Source organism: Scyliorhinus torazame, chromosome 7 (assembly GCF_047496885.1).
Source record: "Scyliorhinus torazame isolate Kashiwa2021f chromosome 7, sScyTor2.1, whole genome shotgun sequence".
NCBI lineage: Eukaryota > Metazoa > Chordata > Chondrichthyes > Carcharhiniformes > Scyliorhinidae > Scyliorhinus > Scyliorhinus torazame.
In genome coordinates, this window is record NC_092713.1 from 93,010,276 (window position 1) to 93,036,924 (window position 26,649).

The window sequence follows — 26,649 nt, forward strand, 5'->3', positions numbered from 1 at the left end:
AATCCCTGCAGTGCAGAAGGAGGCCATTCGGCCCATCGAGTTTGCACCGACCCTCTGAAAGTGTACTCTACCTAAGCCCCCTCCACGACCCTATCACAGTAACTAGTAACCCCACCTAACCTAACCGTGCTCTGTAGGGGGCACCTAGGGGGGTACGGTAGCACAGTGGTTAGCATAGTTGTGTCACAGCTCCAGGGCCCCAAGTTCGATTCCTGGCTTGGGTCACTGTCTGTGCGGAGTTTTCACTTTCTCACTGTCTGTGTGGGTTTCCTCTGGGTGCTCCGGTTTCTCCCCACCGTCCAAAGATGTGCAGGTTAGGTGGATTGGCCATGCTAAGTTGCCCTTCGTGTCCAAAAACAAAAGGTTAGGTTGGGTTACGGGGATAGGGCGGATGTGTAGGCTTGGGTAAGGTGCTCTTGCCAAGGGCTGATGCAGACTCGATGGATCGAATAACATAAAAACATAAGAACTAGGAACAGGAGTAGGCCATCTGGCCCCTTGAGCCTGCTCCGCCATTCAATGAGATCATGGCTGATCTTTGTGGACTCCGCTCCACTCTCCCGCCCGTACACCATATCCCCGAATCCCTTTATTCTTTAGAAAGGCATCTATCTTTTTCTTAAACGTTTAAAGAAGGAGCCTCAACTGCTTCACTGGGCAAGGAATTCCAGAGATTCACAACCCTTTGGGTGAAGAAGTTCCTCCTAAACTCAGTCCTAAATCTACTTCCCCTTATTTTGAGGCTATGCCCCCTAGTTCTGCTTTCCCCGACCAGTGGAAACAACCTGACCGCATCTATCCTATCTATTCCCTTCATAATTTTATGTGTTTCAATAAGATCCCCCCCGCATCCTTCTAAACTCCAATGAGTACAGTCCCAGTCTACTCAACCTCTCGTCATAATCTAATCCCCTCAACTCTGGGATCAACCTAGTGAATCTCCTCTGCACTCCCTCCAGTGCCAATATGTCCTTTCTCAGGTAAGGAGACCAAAACTGAACGCAATACTCCAGATGTGGCCCCACCAACACCGTATACAATTGCAGCATAACCTCACTAGCCTTGAACTCCATCCCTCTAGCAATGAAAGACAAAACTCGATTAGCCTTCTTAATCACCTGTTGCACCTGCACACCAACTTTTTGCGACTCGTGCACCAGCACACCCAGGTCCCTCTGCACAGCAGCATGTTTTAACATCTTACCGTTTAAATAATAATCCATTCTGCTGTTATTCCTCCCAAAATAGATAGCCTCACACCTGGCAACATTGAATTCCATCTGGCAGACCCTAGCCCATTCACCTAACCTATCCAAATCCTTCTACAGACTTCCAGTATCCTCTGCACTGTAAATTCTATGATTCTATGAACCTTTAGACTAAGGGGTAATTTTAGCATGGCACATCTTTGGACTGTGGAGGAAACCCACACAAACACTGGGAGAATGTACAAACTCCACACAGTCACCCAAGGTCTGAATCGCACCCAGGTCCCTGGTGCTGAGAGACGGCAGTGCTGACCACTGTGTCACCTTGCCTTTTGATTGACAACTTAATTGTTTAAACATAGCCGCTGGGTGGTTTGTTTATTTATCTTTCCCTTCAAGTTTGATTGCATCTCTGGTCCCTCTATTATTCTTATGATTGACAGCCGCTAACCACGTCAAAGCAGCTGAGTGGTTTGACTTCCTCTTTTCTAACTGCAAAAAGCACTTGGAATTGTTGAAGTGGGCAGCAGCTGTCAATCATCATGTTTATAAACACTGGGGTCACCCTCATGAGTGTGGTATGGGGGGGTGACCCATTCCCGCGGTGATGGGGGGTGGGAGGCTATCTCCTTGATGAGGGGCTGGGGGTGCTCCCCTTGTCTCTGGGGGAGGTCAACATTTGTGTGAGGAGAGGATCATATCCTATTATACAGTGCAAAAAGGCTCTTTCTTGCGCTTTTCTATTTACAAATTGGTGCCATCTAATTCGGTGTGTCATATCCCCCCCCCCCCCCCATATGCCCTCCCTGATCTGTCTGGGTGGGTGGTTCCCCTTCTCCTTGTTCCTCCCCTTTCTGCCCCCCCCCTTTATTTTCTCCCTTCACCGACCTCAACCGTGTCCCGCGCACCGCCGCCCCCCCCCCCCCCACCCGCGTTATGTTTCTTTGTTTTTTTTGTCTCTTCAGGCTCTCTGTCATCTTCCTCCTCCCCCCCCCCCGGGTTATGCATCCCTGATATTCCTCCTTGTCTGTCTTTCTTTTCCCTTTCTAATCCTTCTAGTTTCCCCCTCTACTGGCTGTTGGTGGCCTCGAACAGGTTTTGGAACAGGCCGACAAATTGCCCCCATGCAGTAAGGAAGCCTTCCTCGGATGGCGTATTTTATCTTCTCCAGGTGGAAAATTTTCGAAAGGTCAGCTAGCCAGTCTGCTGTGGGTGGTGCTGCTGATCACCAGCCAGCTGGATTCTCCGGTATGCGTCGGCCCTCTTCCCCATGTGTCGCTCTGGCTGCTGTAATACCCTTAAGATTGCCACATTTGGGCATGGCTTCACCCTCACCCCCACAACCTTGGACATTGCCTTGGAGAAGGCTGTCCAGAACCCAGCAAGTTTGGGACAAGCCCAGAATGTATGGGTGTGGCTGACCGGACTCCTCTGCCACCGCTCTCATTTGTCCTCCTCCTCCGGGAAGAAACTGCTTATTAGAGTTCTGGTCAGGTGTGCTCTGTGCACCACTTTGAACTGTATGAGGCTGAGCCTTGCACAGGAGGAGGTGGAGTTGGCCCTGCTCAGTGCTTCACTCCCCATCCCACTTTTGTCCCCAGTTTGTCCTCTCATTGCCATCTGGTCTCGACCAGTGGTGTTCCAGCTCTGTCCAGTAGCTGTCCATATATTTTCCCAATAGAATCCCCCTTCCTTGCTGTCCATGTTCATCAGGTCCTCTAATAGTGTGGTCTCCGGACCCAGGGGTATCCTATTGTATCTTTGCGGAGGAAATGTTTTATTTGTAGCTGTCTCGCTTCCTGTCCTGTCGGCAATTCCTATTCCTCCGTCAGTCCATTCCACGTCGCTAGTCTGTGTCCTTTGTAAAAGTCTCTAACTGTCAGCGTTGCTGGCAACATTCCTAGTGTCAGCGGACAACTATCCCGATTCTCCACTAGCAGGAGCACTTAGAATCTGGAACAGAGAATCCTGGCCTATATCTCTGCAGCCTTTTTGTGTCATCCCAACAGCTTAGGGGCTTTTCACAGTAATTTCATTGAAGCCTACTTGTGACAATAAGCGATGATGATTATTATTTATTTCCATCTAGCTTTGTATCATCAGCAAACTGGTATACATTACTCTGTCACTTTCTAAGCAATTAATATTGATTGTCAATAACTGGGGCCCCGGCACTGATCCTTGTGGCTCTCCATTATTCACTGCCTGCTAACTTGAAAATTCTGTTTATGCCCGCTCTCTTCTTCCTATCTATTAACCAATCTTCGATCCATGCTAATCTATTTCCTCCAACTACCTGAACCCTTATCTTGCCTATTGTGGCATCTTGTCAAATGCCTTTTGGAAATCCGACTATACTACATCTACCAGTTCTCCTTTATCTACCCCACTCGTTACATCCTCAAATTCGTTACTACTATATATTTTCCAAGTACTTTCCAAGATTTCTGTAATCCAGTATTTTTCCAATGCCAGATTGGTAGGCAAACTGGCCTGTAGCTCCCTGTTTTTCTCTTTCCTTTCTTGAAATGCAGTGTAACACTTGCCAACTACCAATCTGATGGGATTGTTCTCCATATGGAATTTGGGGAAATAGTAGCTAGTGTTTCTACTATCTCTGCAGCTTTCTTCTTTTTAAAATCCTACATTGTAGGTCATCAGGTTATTTTGTCTAATTTTTAGTCTTCAGTTTCTCTAATACTTTTTCTCTGCTAATATTGATTTCCTTGATTCTTCCTCACACCTCAGCTTCTGGGTTACTGTTAAATTCTGGTATGAAATTTGTGTATTCTACTGTGAAGACAGATACAAAATATTTATTCAATACCTCCATCATTTTGTCATTCCCTATAATTTTTCCTGTCACTGCCTCTAACGCACTATTATTTACTTTAGCAACTTTAGTAGCTAGTTTACTCTCATTCTGTTTCTTTCCCTTTATCAACTTCTTGGAGACCCTTTGCTGGTTTCTAAAACACTTCCAATCTTCAGTCTTGCTAAGTTCTTGTTTGTAAATGGAATGTATTTTTGTTGAACATTTGAGGGTGGCACAGTGGTTAGAACTGCTGCCTCACGGCGCCAGTGACCCAGGTTCAATTCTGCTCTTGGGTGACTGTCTGTGTGGGGTTTGCACTTTCTCCCCATGTCTGTGTGGGTTTCCTCCCTCAGTCACACAGATGTGCAGGTTAGGTGGACTGGTCACGCTAAATTGTCACTTAGTGTCCAGGGATGTGTAGGCTAGGTTATAAAGGAATAGGGTAGAGAAGTGGGCATGGGTAGACTCAATGGGCCAAATAGCCTTCTGCACCCGAGGGATCTATGGATTTTGAATTGCTAAAATGCTTCCCACTGTCCATTCTCCCAGTGTCTGTGTGGGTTTCCTCCGGTGCTCCGGTTTCCCCCCTCAAGTCCCGAAAGACGGGCTTGTTAGGTGAATTAGACATTCTGAATTCTCCCTCCGTGTACCCGAACAGGCGCCGGAGTGTGGCGACACAGTAACTTTATTGCAGTGTTAATGTAAGCCCACTTGTGACAATAAATATTATTATTTGCTGCCATACTTTTATAGTCTCGTTATCTAATTGTATGGTTCTCCCCTCAAACCTACATAATGTTTTGATTAATTTCAGATTCTTGTTTGTGATGATTGTCACTTTCATACTTAAATATAGGGATCATCGTTGAATTCTATATTTACCAGTGGATCGTTTACTTTGAGATTGTTATTTATGTATGCTTCATTACACACCACTCTAAGATAGCTTTATCCATTGTCAGTTCCAAAATGTTTTTGACAGTTGCAGTTGCCTGGGTAAATACATTTTACAAATTCGTCTATCCCCCTCTCTTGTCATTTGATTGCCCCAGTCTCTATGAAGATCCCCTGTAACTATTGCGTAACCTTTTGTTACAAGCTCGCATAATTTTTTTTTGCTCTGTCCAAATTGTAACTATTTTAGAGGGCCTATAAATTACTGTTTCTGACTCTTGCTATTCCTAATTTCTACCCATACTAATTTTACTCTTGATTGTTTGAGACCACTAATGATTTCCTTTCTCACTGATGTTCATGAGACCATAAGATGTAGGAGCAGAAGTATGCCATTTGGCCCATTGAGTCTGCTTCGCCATTCAGTGAGATCATGATTGATCTGAAATAATCTTCAACTCTACTTTCCTGCGTTATCCCCATAACCTTTAATTCCCTTATTGATTAAACATTTGTCTATCTCAACGTTGAATACACTGAACAACCCAGACTTTACAACTCTGATCACCTTGTAGCCATGTTTCTGTAATCATTGCCTCTCTTTGTACCATGAGTTCATCTATCTTATTGCAGATGCTTCATTCTTTCAGATAAAGAACCTTAGTTTCATTATTTTTCTTACTTCTATTCCCTAAAAGGACCTTGTATGCTGATGTACATTTCTCTCTGCCATTCCGTTTGGTTTGCCTAGCCCACACACCATACTGCTCCAATGCCTCAAATTTGCTCTTTAGGTTTCTAAATTTCCCTCCACCCAAACTCTCCACCTTGCCTTCTGCCCCTGTCCACAACCCTGGTTCTATAATTGGCCAGGTTCAAGAAGAGCCCATTCCATCAGAATAGCTCACTCTTCACAGTATTCTTTGAGCCACGTGTCTAGCTTCTCTAATCTGCTTCATCCTCTACCAATTGGTGAGTGGTTCGAGAAACTAAGAACAATACAACACAGGAACAGGCCCTTCAGCCCTCCAGCCTGCGCCAATCATGTGTCCTATCTAGACCAATCACCTGTATCCTTCTAAACCTCGTCTGTTCATGTGCCTATCCAGATGAGACTTAAAGGTCGCTAACATATCTGCCTCAATCACCTCATTTGGGCAGTGCATTCCAGGCCACCACCACCCTCTGTCTAAAAATAACTTCCCCCGCATATCTCCACTGAACCTATCCCTCCTCATCTTGAACTTGTGCCCCCTTGTAATTTGTAATTCCACCCTGGGAAAAAGCCTCCAACTGTTCACCCTATCTATACCCCTAATAATTCAGGTCGCCCCTCAGCCTCCGCCTTTCTAGGGAGAACAATCTCAGTCTATTCAATCTCTCCTCCTAGCTAATATCCTCCATACCAGGCAGCATCCTGATAAACCTTTTCTGTACTCTCTCCAAAGCCTCACGTCCTTCTGGTAGTGTGGTGACCAGAATTGGACACAGTGTTCCAAATGTGGCCTAACCGATGTTCTATGTAACTGTAACATAATTTTCGAGCTTTTATACTCTATACCCCATCCTATGAAGGCAAGCATGCCATATGCTTTCTTCACCACCATTTCCACCTGTGCTGCCACTTTTAAGGATCTGTGGACCTGCACGCCCAGATCTGTGTCTCTATGCTCTCAATGATTCTCACTGTTAAGTTCCTCTTTCCCCACCACCACCATCCCTTCCCATTCGAATGCCATCCTTCACTATGATATGATGGCCAGTCTGCTCTTCCAGCTTGAGTCTTTTTCTTCCACACTGTTAGCAAGCACCTCATAGCTGTTGGATAATTGCGTAGGCTGATGCTCTTCTGACACTAGAAGCTGATTTCCGCACACCTGCCTGACTCAGTCACACCCTGCTATCCCTGGCCATGACCAACTCTAAAATCCATCTAGCCTTAGGAATGACTGCCTCCTGAAATAAAGTATCCAGTAACTGTCCCCCTCTGCAGCTCGGCCTCAGCTTAATAACTCTGAGCTGAAGTTCCTTAAGCTGCAGAAGTGTTTGCCTTGGATCACAGTGTTGTCCATGAGCTTAAACATTCTTCAGCTGCCACACATCACCCATCCTGCTATGTTTAAATATTTTACTAAGTAAATATGTTTCAATAAAGGGTGGCACAGTGGTTAGCACTGCACCTCACATTCGATCCCGGCCCTGGATCACTGTCTGTGTGGAGTTTGCACATTCTCCCTGTGTCTGTGTGGATCTCACCCCCACAGTCCAAAGATGTGCAGGGTAGGTGGATTGGCCACGCCAAATTGACCTTTAATTAGAGAAAAAAATGAATTGAGTACTTAAAAAAAATTTTTTAAATGCTTCAATAAAATGTTTGGCTTACCCGATGGGAAATGTTTTAATGTAAATTGGAAATCAGGAATTCATCGGGACAGATGCAAAAATACCAAATTTATACTGTATGACAAAAGTAGTGCTGATTTCATGAAGTCACTTTTGATTGGTCAATGTTGGCATGGCAACTTTGTCCCCATGTTTTTGTTAATGCAAAAAAAAAGTGCAATATTCTTCTGTCTGCAGAAGACTGTTCACTGTATAATCACTGTGCAAGCGCAAGTGAGCATTGCAAGTCTGACTGATAAATTAGTTACTGTAATTCTTCGCACACTCTAAATTAGTCAGCATGTGCTTCCCATCCATTGAATCCTGAATTGCATCTAATTATGTTCTGAGATTTGCGAGCATAGGTTCATTGAGTATGGTCAGTCCTCTGCCTACTACGAACAGCCGAAGGGATGTGCGGTACCAGTAATTGGGAAGTACAACCTGCTTGTGTAGTACACACATGGACCTACGGTCACCACTTTGGACCTGGAAATGCCTAGTCTGTCTCAAATTGCCCTGGTGGGGTAATGTATCCCTCAAATTTGAGAAACGTGTGAAGCTAGCCATTTTGTGCTGCTGCTGCTATGCAGTGGCAACATGTGTGGTACTTTCCACTAATGGATGCTGCTCTCAAGCCAAAAAGGCATTCTGCCTACCACACAAATGAGTAAAGTGATATATGAATTTCAGTGCCAGTGCAATGCCAGTTACCCATGACTATCGAGCAGCACCTCCCTTTGGCTGTTTGTAGTAGGCAGAATACTGACCATACTCTACCCATCTGTGCTTGTAAAACTCAGAACGTCATATCTAGCATTAGATGGAATTCCATGATTGGACCGTACTTGCTGAATCCCTGTGCTCAGAATTGCACTAACCCAATTTAAAATGAGAATGTAGCTCACTTAATCTTGGCTAGATATGTATATTCATTTGCGGGGATCTGTGCTCTGCAGTTAAAGGAAAATGTCCAGATAAAACTTTTTCTTTTTTGCTTAAAGCATGGGGGAAACAATAACTCTCTGGTGCATTTGCTATGGCAACAAAGGTTAGCAAGTCATCTCTGATCAATCAGCACCATTTTCTTGTGCAGTATAAATTGTTCCCTTTGAAATTTGGCATTCTTGCATCTGTCCTGATGAGTCATAGTCGTACAGTGCAGAAAAGGCCCCTAGGCCCGTTCAGTCTGCACCAACAATAACTACCCCTAATCTCATGCTAATCCCATTTACCAGCACTTGTCCCATATCCTTGAATGTGAAAGCGTTTCAATTGCGAATGCATTCCAGATTCTCACCACCCTCAAATTCTTTTTTCTCAAATCACCTTGAAATCTTCTGTTCCTCAAACTATATCCCTTTGTGATTGGCCCATAAACCAAAGGGACCAGCTGCTTTCTATTTACCCTGCCCAAACACTCAATCTTGTATACCTCAAGCATATCCCCTATCTGCCTTCTCTGCTCTAAAGAAAACAATCCAAGCCTGTCCAGTCTCTCCTCATAGCTCAGCTGCTCTATCCCAGACAATATTCTGGTGAATCTCCTCTGTACTCCTTCCTACAGTGAGGTGACCAGATTGCACACGGAACTTCAGCTGTGGCATAACCAATATTCTGTTCAGCTCCAACATAATCTCCTCGTTTTATATTCTATGCCATAACCATGGCAGCACAGTGGTTAGCACTGCTGCCTCACATCTCCAGGGTCCCGGGTTCAATTCCAGCCTCGGTGACTGTCTCTGTGGGGTTTGCGCTTTCTTCCCATGTCGGTGTGGGTTTCCTCCGGGTGCTCCGGTTTCCTCCCACTGTTCAAAAATGTGCAGGTTAGATGGATTGGCTAAGCTAAATTGCCCCTTAGTGTCCAAAGATTAGATGGAGTTACTGGGATAGGGTGGAGGTGTGGGCTTAAGTTGGTTGCTCTTTCTAAGGGGTGGTGTACACTCAATGGGCTGAATGACCTCCTGCACTGTAAATTCTATGTCTTAGAAAGGCAAGTGTCCCGTATGCTTTTTTAAAAACTCTCTATTCACCTGCTCTGCCACTTTCTGGGAACAAGTATCCCAAGATCCATCAGTTATTCTGAGCTTCCAAGTGCCCTGCCATTCATTACATACTCCTTTTATCCTGTTTCCTCTTACAAAGTGCTTCACCTCACACTTGGGGTTAAATACCATCAGCCTCTGCTCTGCCCACCTGGCCAACCTATCCATATCTCAATTACTCAAACCGCCTTCTACCACCATACTCGGTGTCATATTACTAAGCCACTTTTGGGTCCATCTCATCCAAATGTCCTTAAATTCCATGTGCTTCCATCTTCTCAATCAGTCTCCCATGTAGGACCTTGTCAAAGGCTTTGCTAAAATCCATATAAACTACATCAACTGCACTTCTTTCATCCACACACTCGGTCACTTTATCAAAAAAGTTATTATTGTTTAGGCATGGCCTCCCTCTGACAAAGCCATGCTGACTATCCCTAATCACCCATGTTTTTCAAGTGGAAATTAAACCTTTCCGTCAGAATTTTCTCCAATAGTTTTCCTACCACTGATGTGAGACTCAAAGGTCTATAATTTCCTGGTTTATCTCTACCACCCTTCTTTAAAAGTGGAACATTACCTGTTCTCCAGTCCTTTGGCACTTCCCCCATGGCCAAAGAGGAATTAAAAACTTGCATCAGAGCCCCTGTAATTTCCTGCCTCGCCTCCCACAGTAGCCTGGGATGCAATTCACCTGGGCCTGGGGATTTGCCTATTTTTAAGCCCATCAAAGCCTCTAATAGCTCCTCACTTCCTATGTCAAACTGCTAACGGTCCTCAAAGTCCCATTTCTTGAATTCTGTATCTACGTCGTCCTCTTGAGTGAAGACTGATGCGGAGTATTCATTTAACATCCAAGCAATGTACTGCAGCTTTGCACAGAGATTGCCCCCTTGGTCTCTAATGGACCCTACTCTTTCCCTGGTTTAGCTTTTCCCCTTAATTGTATTTATAGAATATCTTGTGGGTTCTCCCTAAGCTTCTACATGTTGATACAGAAAAACTCTCCTGAATACATTTCAAGAAACTCCCCTCCCCCCCCCCCCCCCCCCCCTCCCCTCTAAAACCTTTACAGTATGACTATCCAATTTATGTTGGGTAAGTTGAAATCCCCTAGTATAATTACTCTATTATTATTCTTACACACCTCAGTAGATTGTTTACACACCTCCGTAAATTGTTTACATATGTGCACCTCTATTTCCCACTGGTTCTTTGGGGGTCTAAAATACACTTTCAGTAATGTGGCTGACTCCTTTGTATTCCTGAGTTCTACCCATAAATCCTCATTTGAAGACCCTTCCAAGACATTGTCTCTCATTGCAATAATTGATCCCTTAATTAATAGTGCAACACCACCTCCCTTTTTACACCCTCCTCTGTTTCATGTAAAGATCCTATACCCTGGAATATTGTTGCCAGTCCTGCCCTTCCCTTAACTATGTCTCTGTGATGGCAACAGTGTCACAATCCCATGTCAATCCATGCCCTTAACTCACCAGTCTTACCTATTACACTCCTAGCATTAAAGCAAAGAACATCCTGCCATGTCTTATTCTCTTACTCTCTTGACATTCAACATAGCTGAACTCATTCTGACTTGCTTCCTTTACTATAGCATGATGTGTGTCTATTTTACTGTGTCCCCTCCATCTGCCCCCTGCATAATGAAAAGTTTTGACAGCATGTCTCTTTTTCTTTTTTTTGTTTGTTTTTGTTTCAAGCAATACTCCAGTTCCATACCAAATGACGATTAATACAATTACTATTGTTAACAAATTGTCTTCTCCAGTATTTGATCTGGTTTTAAGAAAATCTAATTTGTGTAGTACAGACTTGCTCAAATTTAGATTTGGAAGAACTTAGTTACACAGACTATGTTTTGGAAATATTTTTAGTGTATTTATGCATGAGATGAAGGTCTGGGGGAAATTATAGTAAAACCTGATTCATATCTGTACGACAGGTTTGCTACAACCTCAGCTGGAGCAGGTTGCCATAGAAGCCCTTCAGATATGTTGCCTCTTCTTGCCTCCGTCTAATCGTAGAAAACTGCAACTACTAATGCGCATGGTATCTCGCATCAGCATGAATGTAGATATGCCACAACTCCATGAAGCCATGGGAACAAGAATGTTGGTATGTGGCTACCTTTAATATCACATTGACCTGGTATAATGAAAAGTGACACGCTTTGGTGCCAAGCTGAATTTATACAAATTCTGATATTCTTTTCAAATGTTAGGCTATATGGTTACGTGAAATTAATTTTGTACCCCAGATGGGAATAGCATGCACCCAGTCTTGGTATCAGGCACTTGCAAATCAGACACCGCCAACCAACTGCAGAGTTCCTTTTGCAGACCTGTGTCCAACTGCAGAACAATAATCCCGCTTGCAACTTTTGACCTTGTTTGATTTTCCATATAAACTATCTTACAATAGCATTCAAAGTGAAATAAAGACTATAGTGGATGTCTAAAATTCATGTAAATGTGATCTCAAATGGACAGATGATACACTGGGGAAAATCTGTACGAACCTGCATCATTTGTATGCTAGAAGGGAATAAAAGGGAACAACGCTTTCTTTTCCCTTCCCTTCCCTTAGTTCATTGGGAAACAACATGCCATGTGACATTACTCTGTTCAAACTAGTAGTGTAACAGTTTGACGTTTGGTTTCTGTTTAACTTGTCTTGTCCTGGATAGAAACAAATATTCAAGAATGAGAAATTTCAAATATTCGGTGAATTTCCTGTATGGAATTCCACCTCTGGACATGATTTTCTGACCAACCCCTCATCTGTAAGTTCTTGCGCTCAATCTTGACCTCATGATCTTGGCTGATCTTGAAAGACTGGGCTGTCTAAGGTACAATTTACGAAAGCCCTGTGTGGGGAGCCCCTTTGCTGCTTGTGCCCTTTTTAAAATTATTCACCCAAGGAATCTGGGGGTCACTGGTTCGTCCAGCATCTATTGCCCATCCCCAGAAACATAGGAACAGGAGTAAGCCATTGGCACTTTGAGCATGCTCGACCATTCAATTAAACCATGGTTGATCTTTTGTCTCTATGCCGCCATCTTGCATTATATCTCTGTTTGCTGTCATAGATACATAGGAAATAGTAGCTGAAGGAGGTAATTCGACCCTTTGAGCCTGGTCCGCCATTCATTATGATCATGGCTGATCATAGCCAAATTTCTTTCTCTCTCTCTCCTAAACCCCCCCGCCCCCGCGCCACCATTTACTTTACCCCAAGTGATAAATCTAACCTTCTTTAAAACATACAATGTTTTGGCCTCAGCTACTTCCTGTGGTAACAAATTCCACAGACTCGCCACTCTCTGGTAAAGAAATTTCTCCTAATCTCTTGTCCTAAATAGTCTATCCTGTATCCTTATGTGACACTATTTTAACACAAGTCCCTGCTCCCATGCCCACATGTCTGTCCTTGGCCTGCTGCAATGTTCCAGTGAAGCTCAAACCAAACTGAAGGAACAGCATCTCATCTTCCAGTTAGACATGCTACAGCCTTTATTCTCTCTGGGGACTGCCATTAGCACTCTTTTCCCTTGGTTTCTGTGGCTATGACTCATCTTTCATTCCCTCACTCCACAGTATAAAATTCTCCCACTTTATATGCCTTATAGCTTTGACAAAGGGTCATCTGGACTTGAAACGTTAACTCTTTTCTCTCCCTACAGATGCTGCCAGATCTGCTGAGATTTTCCAGCATTTTCTCTTTTAGATCCTTATGTGACCCCTGGTTCTGGACACCCCCACCACTGGGAACATCCTTCTTGCATCTACCCTGTCTCGTCCTATTAGAATTAGAGTCCCCCTCATTCTTCTGAACTCCAGCGAAAAACCGACTCATCTCTCCTTGTATGTCCATCCATCCTACCATCCCAGAAATCAGTCTGGTAAACCGTTGGTGCTGTCCCTCCAAAGCAAGGACAATCTTACTCTGATAAGGAGACTAAAAGTACACACAATAGTGTGACCTCCCCAAAGCCCTGTATAACTGCAGCAAGACATCCCTGCTCCTGTATGCTAATCCACTTGCAATGAAGGCCAGCATACCATTTGCCGCCTTTACCGCTTGCTGTACCTGCATGCTTACTTTCAGTGATGGGTGTACAAAGAGACCCAGGTCTCGTTGCACATTCCCCTCTCCTAATTTATGGCCATTCAGATAATAGTCTGCCTCTTTGTTTTTGCTACCAAATGGATAACCTCCTATTTATCCAAATTATATTGCATCTGCCACTCATTTTCCCACTCACTCAACTTGTTCAAATTACACAGCATCCTCATCACAGCTCACCCTCCCGCCTAACTTTGTGTTATTGGTATCAAGATGTCTATTGACCATGGCTTTGAACACTGGCTGAGCTTTTTGAACTCCAAAGATTCAGTATCCTCTGAATGAATAAGTTCCTCTTCAACTTAATCCGCAATGGCCTATCTATCATTCTGAGACTCTGTCCCTGGTTCTTGACCAACCCTGCAACCCAACCAGGGGAAACAGTCTTCCCATCCTTCCTGCATCTATCTTAATCCTAAATGGCCTATCTATCATTCTGAGACTGTGTCCCCTGGTTCTTGACCAAACCTGCAACCCAAACAGGGAAACAGCCTTCCCATCCTTCCTGCATCTATCCTGTTGAACTCTTAAGAATTTTGTATGTTTGAATGAGATTGTCTCTTATTCTTCGCTTATTCTTCTAGATCTTGGAGAATACATGCCCAGTCTCCTCAACCTCGCCATGGCACAATCGTGCCATCCCAGGGATTAGTCCAGTGAACCTTTGTTCTGCTCCCTCTGTGGCCAGTACATTCTTAGATAAGGAGACCAAAATTGCAAACGATACTACAGATGTGCTCTCACCAACTATACAACTGCAGCAAATCTTCCTTGTCCGTGCTCTAAAACCCTATTGTGATGAAGCCTAACATACCATTTGCCTTCCTAATTACTTGTTGCACCTGCTTATTAGCTTTCAGTGGTTTATGAACGCCCAGGTGCTTTTGAACATCAACACTTCCTAATCTCTCTCTTCACCTGTCAGTGGGCAACTTCATGTTTATTCCATCTGCCATCTTCATGCCACTTGTGTTCTTGCCAGTCTAAATACTCTTACATTTGCATCCTCCTCACTACTCTTATTTGCACCTAATTTTGTGTCATCAGTCACAATTGTCCTTTAAGGCGGTGATGAGCTGCCGCCTTGAATTGCTGTAGTCCGTGTCGTAGGAACACCCACGTGCTGAAAATATCTGAAATACCAGCTATTTGATGTTTTTGGCGTACTTTTAGTTTTTCAATTCTAATAGATATTCTAATTGCCTTTGTGTGAAAGGTGTCATAAAATCATCTTTGTTTCTAGCACAAGCCTCAATTTATGATTCCCCTAAAATATTTAGCATTTCCCACCACAAACTTCTATTGTTAGCTTTTTTTCTCCTCGAGTCTCTTCATAAAGGTGAAGAATGCCACAACTAAGAGTAGGGTACTTTATATTTTTGTCACATGAAAGAAAAATGAGCCAGAACCACCTATGCACATGATTACTCTTCCAGTGTCTCCCGCTGAGAATTTGTGTGGACATCAGGTGAGAGCTATGTCTGCTCGGAGTATAAGGCCTACCTCATGACTATCACTGCCATATGAACATGTTTACGGTCAAATAGCCTGCTGGAACTCGCTGTAGAGATGATTGCGTGAAGGACACCCACAGGGATCAGGAGCTCAAGCAATGCACCCAAAGGGATTCATCCCACGACACTCCCAAGGGTACCGTGCTGCTCATCCTCACCTCTCGCCTCTATCAGTGACCCCATCACCTGCAAGATTAGCTGTCATCATTGAGTTGAGTTTCTATCTTTGAGTGAGTAAAACCAGTTAAACAAAAAAGATACTGAAGGATGAAATTTGGCATGCAAATTCTTGATTGCACATTTTGGTTTACATAGGTAATTCAAACTTTTTCACGTTGTATACTACGTTGTGAAAAAGAAGCTGACCTTGATGAATTACTAGGCACACGACTTGTTTCCTTTATGTTGGACCACCAACAAGAGATTCTGCAGGTACCACCTTATTTGAAGAATGCTGTTGACAACCACATCCACCATCTCCAAAGAGTCCAGGTATAATTTACTTTTGTTGGTAATGATTTTGGGGATGTATTTTCACTTCATGCAATATAACAGTAATATGAATTTCAGTCCCAAAATACACACCTCAAGGGCTAAATGTATTCATTTATTCTTTTTCAGATTACATATCCAAGCACAAACATAAGTGCTGCAATCCCAATGTATGCATTCTGTCAACAGATAAGCACCAAAGAATTTGAAGATCAAAAGGTTTCTGTGTCTCAGGCTGCAATAACTGAGCTGTTGGAAAATATCGTGGAAGACAAGAAATTGTCAGTCAAAGACAAGAGGAAGAAGCTTAAACAAGTAGGCAAAGAAAGTATCTTGATGCAGATTATTTTTTGATGGGAAAGATAATGGCACAAATAATCTAACAGCTAATTTAAGGAACTAAATGAGTTGTATCATTTGCAGAAAACGGCAAAAATAAAATGCTTAAAATTTTGCTAAGACTTTGTTCTGCTGCATTGATGTCAAATAATTTCTGCAAGTGAGTTCCAACTTCAAATTTACCCAGTTTTGGCTCCATGGCTATTTAAAATTAATCACTTCAAGAAAAGGGGATTCTGCAACACCTTGTTTCCTGATATGGTATAATGACACATTGATATGGTATAAACACCCAGTAAGCAAACCTAATCTTTTGGACACTAGGGAGATATTTAGCATGGCCAATCCACCTAACCACCTGCACCTAACCAGTGGCTGGTTTAGCACACTGGGCTAAATAGCTGGCTTTTAAAGCAGACCAAGGCAGGCCAGCAGCACGTTTCAATTCCCTTACCAGCCTCCACGAACAGGTGCTGGAATTTGGCGACTAGGGGCTTTTCACAGTAACTTCCTTGAAGCCTACTTGTGACAATAAGCAATATTCATTTCATCTTTGGGCTGTGGGAGGAAACTGGAACACGCAAAGGAAACCCACGCATACACTGGGAGAAGTGTAAACTCTGAGGCCGGAATTGAACTCGGGTCCCTGGAGCTGTGAGGCAGCAGTGCTAACCACTGGGCCATCATACCTTAATTGTCGCCATTACTTTCTTCCTCATCACCTCCGTGTGTTTAATAAACTGTTTTTCAAATTCCACGGCCATCATCTCGGTCATCTTTTCTGCCGAGAAGGGTGCGGCCCCACCAGTGACCAGCCTCCGCCATCTTTCCTGCTGCCGGGCTGACCCATTCGTTCGACGGCGAACCTTCACTTACCCCCTTCTTACCGGCAGCCTTCTGAGTTTTAGACATCCCCCTCCTTCCTCAAGCCTTCCTGCACCTGTTCTGTTTCTCCACAATATTTAAAAATATTATAGAACATTACAGCGCAGTACAGGCCCTTCGGCCCTCGATGTTGCGCTGACCTGTGAAACCACTCTAAAGCCCATTTACACTATTCCCTTATCGTCCATATGTCTATCCAATGACCATTTGAATACCCTTTGTGTTTCTACTTGGATGTTACCATTGCTGCTCAATTGTCTGGATATTTCTGTTGAAGTACATCTTGACTAAGTAGAGCGCCCAGTCCCTGTCCTAACAGCAGTGCATCCCTCTGCATCACATGATGTTCTCCGTCCTTCTGTATCATTAATAAATATTTTGTGGATTCAATTCTTCCCGCAAGTGATTTTTCTTGCTCTACCTTTGACAATAATTAATATGCTGATCAGCTTAACAATTATTTACTCCCCTGTCCCCTTTTTACTTAAAATATCTTGTCTTCTCCCTTCTAATTGTTTATCTTGGTTTCCTCAGTAAATGCAAATGCAACGTAATTATTCAACATTTATGCATTTTGTCGTCTTTACTTACAAGTTTAGCTATGCATTCCTTAACAGTCATAACTCTAGCCTGCTCTTTGTTTTATAATTAATGTGGTTATTCTCTATTCCCTCAAATTAATTCTGTAATTTATTTATAATTTCCTTCTATGTTTGATGTATGTTTAGTGTGTGCCTTTTTCTTTAGTTCCAATTTTACATCTCATTTTATTTATCAATGATGTTTCATTACTGGCTAAGCTTATTCATGTTTACTGGAATATTTTTAGATATTATCTCACTGCTGCCCTGTCAGTCAACTAATTTAAGTCTTGTATATATGGTTTTGCTCGGCGCAATATTTAAATTAATTGTGCTATGATCACTATTGGAAAGATGTTTCCAATGTTTGCTTCTCCTTTCAGCTCCACTTCATTTTCCGTCATGAGATCCAGTAGTGGTTACCCTCTGGTTTGGCTTCTTGAATACAAATTTAGAAAAAGAGAGTCCTAACATGTCTGTTAAATCTCCTTTCTCTTTACCTCTCTTCCTAAATCTCTGCTAGTTTATTGGGGATAGTTGAAATCCACTGATTTGTAATCTTTTACTCCTTTCCTACATTTTCCTACAGGTGGACAATCTTTTCTTTTGATGCTCCAGTTAGGGCCTCAACAATGTATGAAAGTTATCTGTAACTGCCTTGCTTTTATGCTCCATGCTTCTATTTTAAATAGTCAAGGATCTCTTGTGCCTTTTTAACAAGCTATTTTGTCTGCTCCCATCAATAATCAGATTGGTGCAGAAAAACCACAGATAAAGCCAAATTTCTCTGATTTCGAGTAGGTACTATCCCTTTATCAAATGCATTCTCAGCATCTAATTGAACAGCCCATGGTGGGGACTTGTTACGTGAACCTGAAAATGTGTGTGTTACTCCTCGACATCTTCATGGATCCTACCTAATTATTATGGATAATATCATAGATTATCATAGAATTTACAGTGCAGACAGTGCAAAGGCATTGACTTCACATGGCTTGCAGAAACCCTCACTAGTTCTTAAGTTGGCCAACCATTTTACAATCCACCCAATTTTCTTTTCCATTGGCTGAAATGAAAATGAAATCGGGCAGGATGTAAACTAGGCAGTTAACTGCTCCGACTTCCCCACCGAACCGGAACAGTTAACATTGAAACCTAGATGTATAGATGAGAATGAGTGCTTGTACACTGAGTTGTGTCAGGTTTCCTAGCCATATTGAACATTAATTTCTTTGTGCAATTGGATGCGAGGAAAGTAATAATATCATGTTTATATGTGAAACTTGAAAAAAATTTCAAGATAGGTAATTAAACATTGGCTGTTCAAGTGTTAACTGGAAATAACTTAGAATTGGCAGAGTTTCCTATTAATCCACTTTTTTGCTCCAGTTTCAGAAAGAATATCCAGAAATTTATCAAAACCGCTTTCCCACGACTGACAGTGAGGCCAAGCTCTTCCAGGATAAACCCAAGATCAAACCACCAATGCTGATTACAATAAAGAAGCCACTTAAAAGTCTTCAGAAAATGCAGAGTCTGAGATATTGAATAAAACAAGATCAGGATTTTCAAGCTATTTGCACAAATTTTCAAGTAACATCCATGAAGTGAAACTTTTTGTTGAAAATGTTTCCAATGACACTCATTTACAGGGGTAGAGGGACACAAACTGAAGTAACAAATGAAGGGGACATGCCTGCACCACAATCTGTTAACTCAACTTTATTTGAATTACTCAGCTGCTGTTTGAGGATATTCCCCCTCTCTAGTTCATGCTCTGGAGCTACAAAGCTGAAAATATAAATGTTTTTATTTTAAGAGCTTCCATCTCACGGAAGAGGCTTCAGGCCAATCCATATCCAATCTACTTTCATTTTCACAGCTAAGACAATCCACAACATTCTAAAACTATCAACATTTTTTTTTTTTTTTTTAAACGTTGTGGGTTTTATTTAGAAAGTTACAGGTTTTTGAAAGAAATTCCACAATCCAGATCCACAGCTTCACTAAAAATTAATTGGTTCTTCCTTGGGCCTTTCCCAATCCATTTTGTTGAAACCATTCATTAGTTTTTGAGATGTTGGTTATAGATTAACAGGCAAAATCAGAATGCCATCCGAGGTCATAATATGCATAATCATAATCAGTATCTTTAAATTGATGTCAAGTTAAATTTTGGGTCAAACCTTTTTTTCTGAGAACCTCACTTCCCTTTGCCGTTGCTAGCCTACTGAGTCCTTGTATCAGTTTTAGACTTCCAGTAGTTGCAGACTTTCTTTTTTTTTTAATGAGTCGCTTTCATGTGCATGGGAAAATATTACAAACTAAACATAAACATTGGATTGTATGTATTATACACACGTCAACAGTCACGGTTTGAGAGTTACAAGCTAACAATATAATTGAACAATATTCTATGTCACGTAATCTTGTGCCATAACTATATGCGACAAGAGAGCAGCACCAAATGTTGAAATGTTTCTGCTTTTTAAAAAATGGTCTTCAGCAACTTGCTGGTAGAGATTCAGAAACTTCCAATATTGCCTTGATAAATTTAAATTATGTTGTGTAGTTTACGAGCTACTACAACTAGTTATTGTCAATTACAAGAGATTAAGGAATTATTCAAACTTGCTCCGAGATGAGCCCCCACCCCGCCACTTAACTGGTATCCTTTATCCTGTTAGTTTTTAGTTCTTTTTTTTTCTTTTTTTTTTTTTAAATCTAAATTTAGAGTACCCAATTATTTTTTCCAATTAAGGGGCAATTTAGCGTGGCCAATCCACCTATCCTGCACATCTTTGGGTTGTGGGGGTGAAACCCACGCAAACACGGAGAACGTGCAAACTCTACATGGACCCAGGGCCGGGATTCAAACCCTGGTCCTCAGCGCCGTAGGCATCAATGCTAACCACTGTGCCACCGTGCTGCCCTAGTTTTTAGTTCTTGGTAGTAAACCAAATGGTGACTCTGTCTGCTCTGTACTTAACATCTCACTGATGCTGATGTGCAGGTAGTATGCAATAATTTGATTTAGGGACATTTGTATAATTATTCGCAACCTCAATCAGATTTGGAGTGGAAGTGGGGGAGCTCATACTCCTCGAGCCACACTGGGGAAAACAATCAGCCCAGCCCTGTGTGGTTTCTCCTGTCCTCGTTTCCTCCCCTCCCCCCAAGACCGAAGATCCCCATAGGGAACGAAGAAGATGAGTAGCAAACAAAGAAAAAGTTTTAAAACACTGATGATGAGGAAGGATCAGAAGTTTCCGGCAGGTGATGCAGATGCTTTGGCCTCAGTACATCGCTTCCTGGCGGTGGGACCGGATCAACTGGAGTATAACGAGCTGGAGAACTATGTTTGTGGCTGGTCCGCCTGGGTGGAGAAACCTCAAGGTGGCCTAGTGACAACGTCCAAAAAAGACCCCAGAGGTCCGTGGCTTAATGTCAGACCACCAGACATCATTTCGGTATTGCGAGAAGAAGACAACTTGGTCCGGTGTGCAGACTGTGGAATCAGGGTAACCAGTAGGATTGGGGATGTCTAGACCACTCCCATGGTGGCAGAGGCGCTGCTACTATAAACTTCTATTGGGCATGACGGGCAGGCCAGTGCTGGGACACCAGCTCAATGTCTGCATCGATGCCAGACAATCAAACTTAACTCCTGGCCAGCATTTCCGTTTTGGGGACACCAGGTGTGCACATGAAAGTCTTTCAGACGTAACGGACGACAACTCTTGTGTCCCACAGAAGGACACCATCCTTGACAATCAGCTCTGACATTTTGGTCAAAAATTCTTTGAACTCCACTGGAAACTGTCGTTATGGCCGCAACTTGCCGAGCACCAGATCATTCTCTGTCCATTCATGGATGCAAGTAGCTGTCATGAGCAGAGTGTCCATGAAGTTTAGGACTGCCGCGATTTCATCGGCCATAGGCGCATCCACCGACGCAAGGGGAGACAACAAATGCGTTGACGTTTGCTATTGATGCCCCGTGCGATGCTTAAAGGAATACTTCAAGCAGCCAAAAGCAGAGCCCAACTTTGGATCTGGGTTGACGCAATTGGTGGCACTGCCTTATCCTCGCGATTCGACCAAGCAACGGCTTATGATTAGAGGTTATGAAAAAATTAGTGGCCTTTAAGGTATTGTGAAAATGTTTCACCCCGAACACGACCGCCAGACCCTCTTTCTATATTATGCTCTGCAGTCATCAACGTTCTGGGGGTAAAAGCTATCGGACGGTCTTGGCTGTTACCCATGCCATGTGAAAGGATGGCGCCGATGCCATAGTGATGCATTGCACATCAGATATAGGGGCTTACCTGCGTCTAAATGAGTCGGTACTGGACGAAACCAACGTCCACTTTACCAAACTGAAAGCAGCCTCCTGTTCATTGCCCCAAGCCCAGGTTTTTTTTTGTATAAAAAGTGAAGGGGGGGCCAGGATTGTAGCCAGATTCCGTATAAAAGGGCCATAATAATTTATCAGGCCCAAGAAAGAGCAAAGTTCTGTAGCATGCGGTGCAAGCACCATCTTGATTGCCTGTACTTTGTCAGCGACTGGATGTAGGCTATTCCGGTCCATCCAGTAGCCGAAATACCTCCTTCGCATTGAAGCCACATTTCATTTTACACAGATGGATGCCAGAAAACCGCTGCAGCATTACTTCAAGGTTTTTCAGGTGTTCTGTCTCCATTATCCCTGTGATCAACACATCATCAAGATAGATAGCAACTCGCAGGAGACCTCTCTATATATCTTCCACAACCTGAAACATGGCGCATGTTCAAGAGACCCCAAAGGGAAGTCGGGTGTATTCATTTAGTACTTTCTCGTGGCCTTGTGCAACTTAAGCTGTAAATAAGCATTTCTCATATCTAACTTGGTGAATACAGAACCACCTACCAGAGTGGAGTAGAAATCTTCAATCCAAGGGAGTGGATAGAAGTCCAAACGTGAAGTTTTATATTTACATTTAATTTGTAATCGTCGTAGAGACACAGTCTGATCCGGTTACACCGAGGCTGCACAGTCAATGAAACAAACCGGCTGAATGATGCTGAGGCTCTTCAATCACTGAAGTTCGGCTTTGACCTTGCCAACGATCGCATAGGGGACCAGCCAAACATGAAAGGCTTGGCCCAATACCGCATGTAAGCCGCCCGCTTCCACCTTGAGAATATGTTGCCAGTCGAACTGCGAATGGTGCAGCCAATCTCAACCTAGCAGGTTGGGAACGTCTCCCTCACCACAATGAGGGAAGGTTCCAAGATTGATGTCCATAGAACACTGGGGTGAGCATGGAGCCCACAATAGACAAATGCTCCCCGGTATACGTAGTGAGGCAAGTGGCCGAATCTGCAAATGAAAATCTACTCGCCCAGTGTTCAATCCGGTCGAACACATGATGTGGCACACTTATCCAATTCCATCTGCATTAAGTGCCCGTTGACCAATACCACAATGCGACTAGGGGCCACCCGTGGCATTCCTGACTCACCAGTTTCAGGGTCATCTAAATGTAGGGCCCTAGCACGCCTACCTCGTTCCTGGTGATAAGGGCACGTCCCTCTCGCTGCCACCGACGTCACCCACATTTCTCCACCCCGCGAGTTTGCCTGTCCCAAATCCAGAGGACATGTGCCGCGGCCTATGGCCTCGTGCTCGGGGCCCACTGCATCACGGCGATCCATTCTAGTTGCTGAAAAGAGGCGAGGGGCTGGCATCAAACAGCATTTACCTCATTCCTTGAAGCTCCCGTATCCCCAAGCGGCACTCCTGCAAAAGAGAAATTTGCAAAGCCTGTACGTCGAGGCCTTGTTGAGACTGTTAATACCGCAAACCAAGCAGTCACAAAGTTTATCTGCCACCACAGCACATATTTGCAAAAGTCTGCGATATTCTGTAACCGGGAAACATACTCTGAAACTGACACCCTTTCCGCCGTACGGTGTTGGGTTAAAATGATTCCCCACCAGTGCGACGAGCTGGTCAGATGCTACCATGTCTGGCATTGCTGGAAACATGAGGCACCGAATGGGTGTGCACTGCAGACCCTCAATAGGACCACAGCCTGCCGCTCCGTTTTGGCATGGAAAAAGTATCGCAAGTATTCCACGTACTGATTCCCAAGGCTCAACTGCAGGGTCATAATCATCCAACTGACCAAACAAAGGCATGGTGAAGCACTCAACACCGGACCTTAGTCCCAGGAGAACTGCGAGATGATGTAGGCGCCAACATGGCACATTGACAGTCCCAGTTTATCTTCGTCACCAGTTTGATAAAGGCAAAAAGGGCTCTGGTTAAACCTCATCCGAGTCCCCTCTGTCGGTCAGTTCCTATCAGGCCGACCATATATACAACATGGTATCAAGTCGTAGTTCGGGTTTATTGTGTGCAGGTTATTACAAAGATGATGGTGTGGTGGTAATGTCACCAATAATAGTAATCCAGAAGCCCAGGTGTTGGGGGACAGGAGTTCAAATCCCACTACTGCAACTGCTGGAATTTAAATTCCATTAATAAATTTTGAATATAAAGCTAAAGTCTGTAATAGATATTATTATTAATTGGTCCACCTTCAAAGCTTTGTGAACATGCACCCATTCCCTTTTGTTCTTGCCCAACACCGCTCCCCCTCCCTCAAAAGAATACAAAATAGATGCTCCCTCTCCAAAGCGCAGTTCCCACTTTTCCACATTAAATTACATTTGGCATGTGTTTACTCATTTCAAAGTCGCGTTACTTCTTTCCAGTCAGAAAAATATATTTGTTCATCATTTTCTGTCTCCCATCTCTTGGTCATGAATTAATAGCTTAACTATAAAAGATGTTCACTGGAATCTCTTAAACGTTTTCCAATTGGCTACAGTACAATGGATCATATGCTTCCTCTGAATCTTCATCTATATTTTCCCACTGAAGTTGACATCTAAATGAGTAGTAAACTGAGAATATGCCCTAGCAGCATCATAAGAAATCCAAATTGTTTCTCATTTTTGTTACATCCTGCCAACATTACACTGGGTACACATTGTATTTTGTAAGACGTTCAAGGGATGAATGATGAAGCAGCACTGGTTAGCACTCCTTCACAACATCAAGGTCCCAAGCTCAATTCCGACCTTTGGTCACTGTATCGAGTTTCTACGTTCTACCGTGTTTGCGTAGGTTTCCGCCACGTCCTCCGGTTTAGTCCCAAGATGTGCAGGTTAGGTGGACTGGCCATTCTAAATTGTCCCTTAATGTCCAACTGTTAGGTGTGGTTACAGGGGTAGGGTGGGAAATGGACCTTGGTCGAGTGCTCTTTCAGAGGATCGGTGTAGACTTGATGGGCTAAATGGCCTCCTGCACTGTAGGGATAATTCATTTGCCAAGTAAGGAAAGATCTATACACAAGCATGGAAGCATGTGGCTTTCATATGTGGAGAGATAGGAAAAGATGGAATTGTCATCCTCAAAGCAGAGAAATGCATGGAGAGATCCAATAAAGCCATTCATTCATACATTAGCATTTCTTTTCATTTAGGGGTATTTGAATTAATCTAATTTCTTGCTAACAAATTGAATAACAATTGTACAGACATTTGAGCTTATATCATAGCAATTCCTGTGATGGGGAGCCTTCAGGTCAACTATTCTTCCAATATCACAAATTGGCATTTCCTCAGTTGTGCTTTCTGGCAGAAGACTATTGGACTGTATTTTCCTACTAATTTCACCCCACACTGATACTGTTATGTTTGGCTTTATTAACAATTTTCATGTTGTGGTTGAGCTTGTAATACTGTTGTAACCTTAATTGTGTGTGGGATGGGGATGGTGAATTGGCATTGTAACTACATTGAGTGCCTGTGCATATTTTGTACATGTTCCCAAGATCTGGCTGCTTAAAAACTTGCATAGAATTGCTCATAGAATTGCCCAACATCAGGGTGGCATGGTTGCGCAATGGTTAGCACTGCTGCTTCACAGCGCTGAAGACCCAGATTCGATCCCAGCCTCGAGTCAGTGTGGAGTTTGCACATTCTCCCTGTGTGCGTGGGTCTCACCCCCACACCCAAAGATGCGCAGAGTAGGTGAATTGGCCAAGCTAAATTGCCCCTTAATTGGAGAAAAAAAAGAATTGGGTACTCTAAATATATATATATTTTTTAAATTGCCCAACATCCCAAGTAGAGACAAGCAAGCTATTTTCACTCTTGATTGTAATATATTAGGAAATGGCTCTTCGAGATATTCACTCTCTTGTATAATAATGGTTTTCGAGTCCTCTTGGATCTGGGCAAAAGGCCTACGGCTTGCATATAAAAATGAATCGCAGTTTCCCCTTTGGTTGCCTAATTTATAGCATGGTGAGTTAAGAATAAAGACTGGTGTAGCTGATTGTGAAGACAATTTTGGTTACTACTAACTGCCCTTATTTTGAAATTGAATAAATGGCTGTTATTGCTATATTATATATTTATATATTCTTTTCGCATACTGTGAAATATATAACCTGTATATAGCATGTAAAGAGCAAGTTCAGGAAAACGTGTATTTTGTGTGTTTTGCGTCTTTATCATGAGGCCTTAGAAAATGTATTCCTATTATTTATAAATGTTATAAATTCAATTGCAGTATATTAAATTTTGCACTCTTCAGTAATAGATCCTTAGATTAAATTAGAATCCCCCTTGTGTGTCTATTTTGTAGTATTACATGCAGAAAGGGTATGATCTTTAATATTCTATGTATTAGAATTATAAACACCATACTATTGTAAAGATAATGCAAGATATCTTTAATTTAACAATGATTGCTTATTAAATCATGGTAGTATGCTTTGTATTTGTCAGAGAAAATGTGTACTTTTTTCTTTATCTGCCTCATTTGGAGCAGAATATTTTCCTTGTACAGATTGTTAAACCCAATGTGCCAAAGAAATCTAATCTAGAAAAAAATCAATAAAGTCTGCTTGATTTAAACTTTTACCTAGCTAAATCTAATTGTCATGCTTCCATGGGAGTCGTTTTAGATTTTTTTTTTAAGTATTGAAAACAATTATACATTATATATTATCTTTTAATTTTATCTTACAAAACATGGTGGTCAAGGCCACTATTTTACAGGACTTGAATAATTCAATATATGTTGGATTTTGAGATTTCCAGCAGTGTTTTACAGATCACATTCGATGATTTAGGTCATTTATATGATATAAATTGTGGCTTACTGTGGATGAACAATTACTCTTATTACATAAAAATTGCAGGATTGATACCAGTACTTTAGGGATGAAATTTTGTCTGGCCTTTCTGTGAAAACTAAAATCATTGGTCTGGTGATGG

The 26,649-nt window shown here is 42.7% G+C and overlaps 1 protein-coding gene across 2 annotated transcripts in view; it reads left to right on the top strand.

The window, feature by feature from the left end:
- LOC140426378 (DEP domain-containing protein 1A-like) overlaps nucleotides 1-26,292 on the top strand; it is a 63,046-nt gene extending 36,754 nt beyond the window's left edge. For both annotated transcript variants that reach the window (XM_072511062.1, XM_072511063.1), the window contains 4 exons: nucleotides 11,311-11,483; nucleotides 15,323-15,499; nucleotides 15,629-15,814; nucleotides 18,694-26,292. In XM_072511062.1, coding sequence (XP_072367163.1) covers nucleotides 11,311-11,483; nucleotides 15,323-15,499; nucleotides 15,629-15,814; nucleotides 18,694-18,852 — 695 coding nt within the window. In that variant the 3' untranslated portion in view covers nucleotides 18,853-26,292. The remainder of the gene's footprint in view (nucleotides 1-11,310; nucleotides 11,484-15,322; nucleotides 15,500-15,628; nucleotides 15,815-18,693) is intronic.
- Nucleotides 26,293-26,649: the final 357 nt, after the last annotated feature.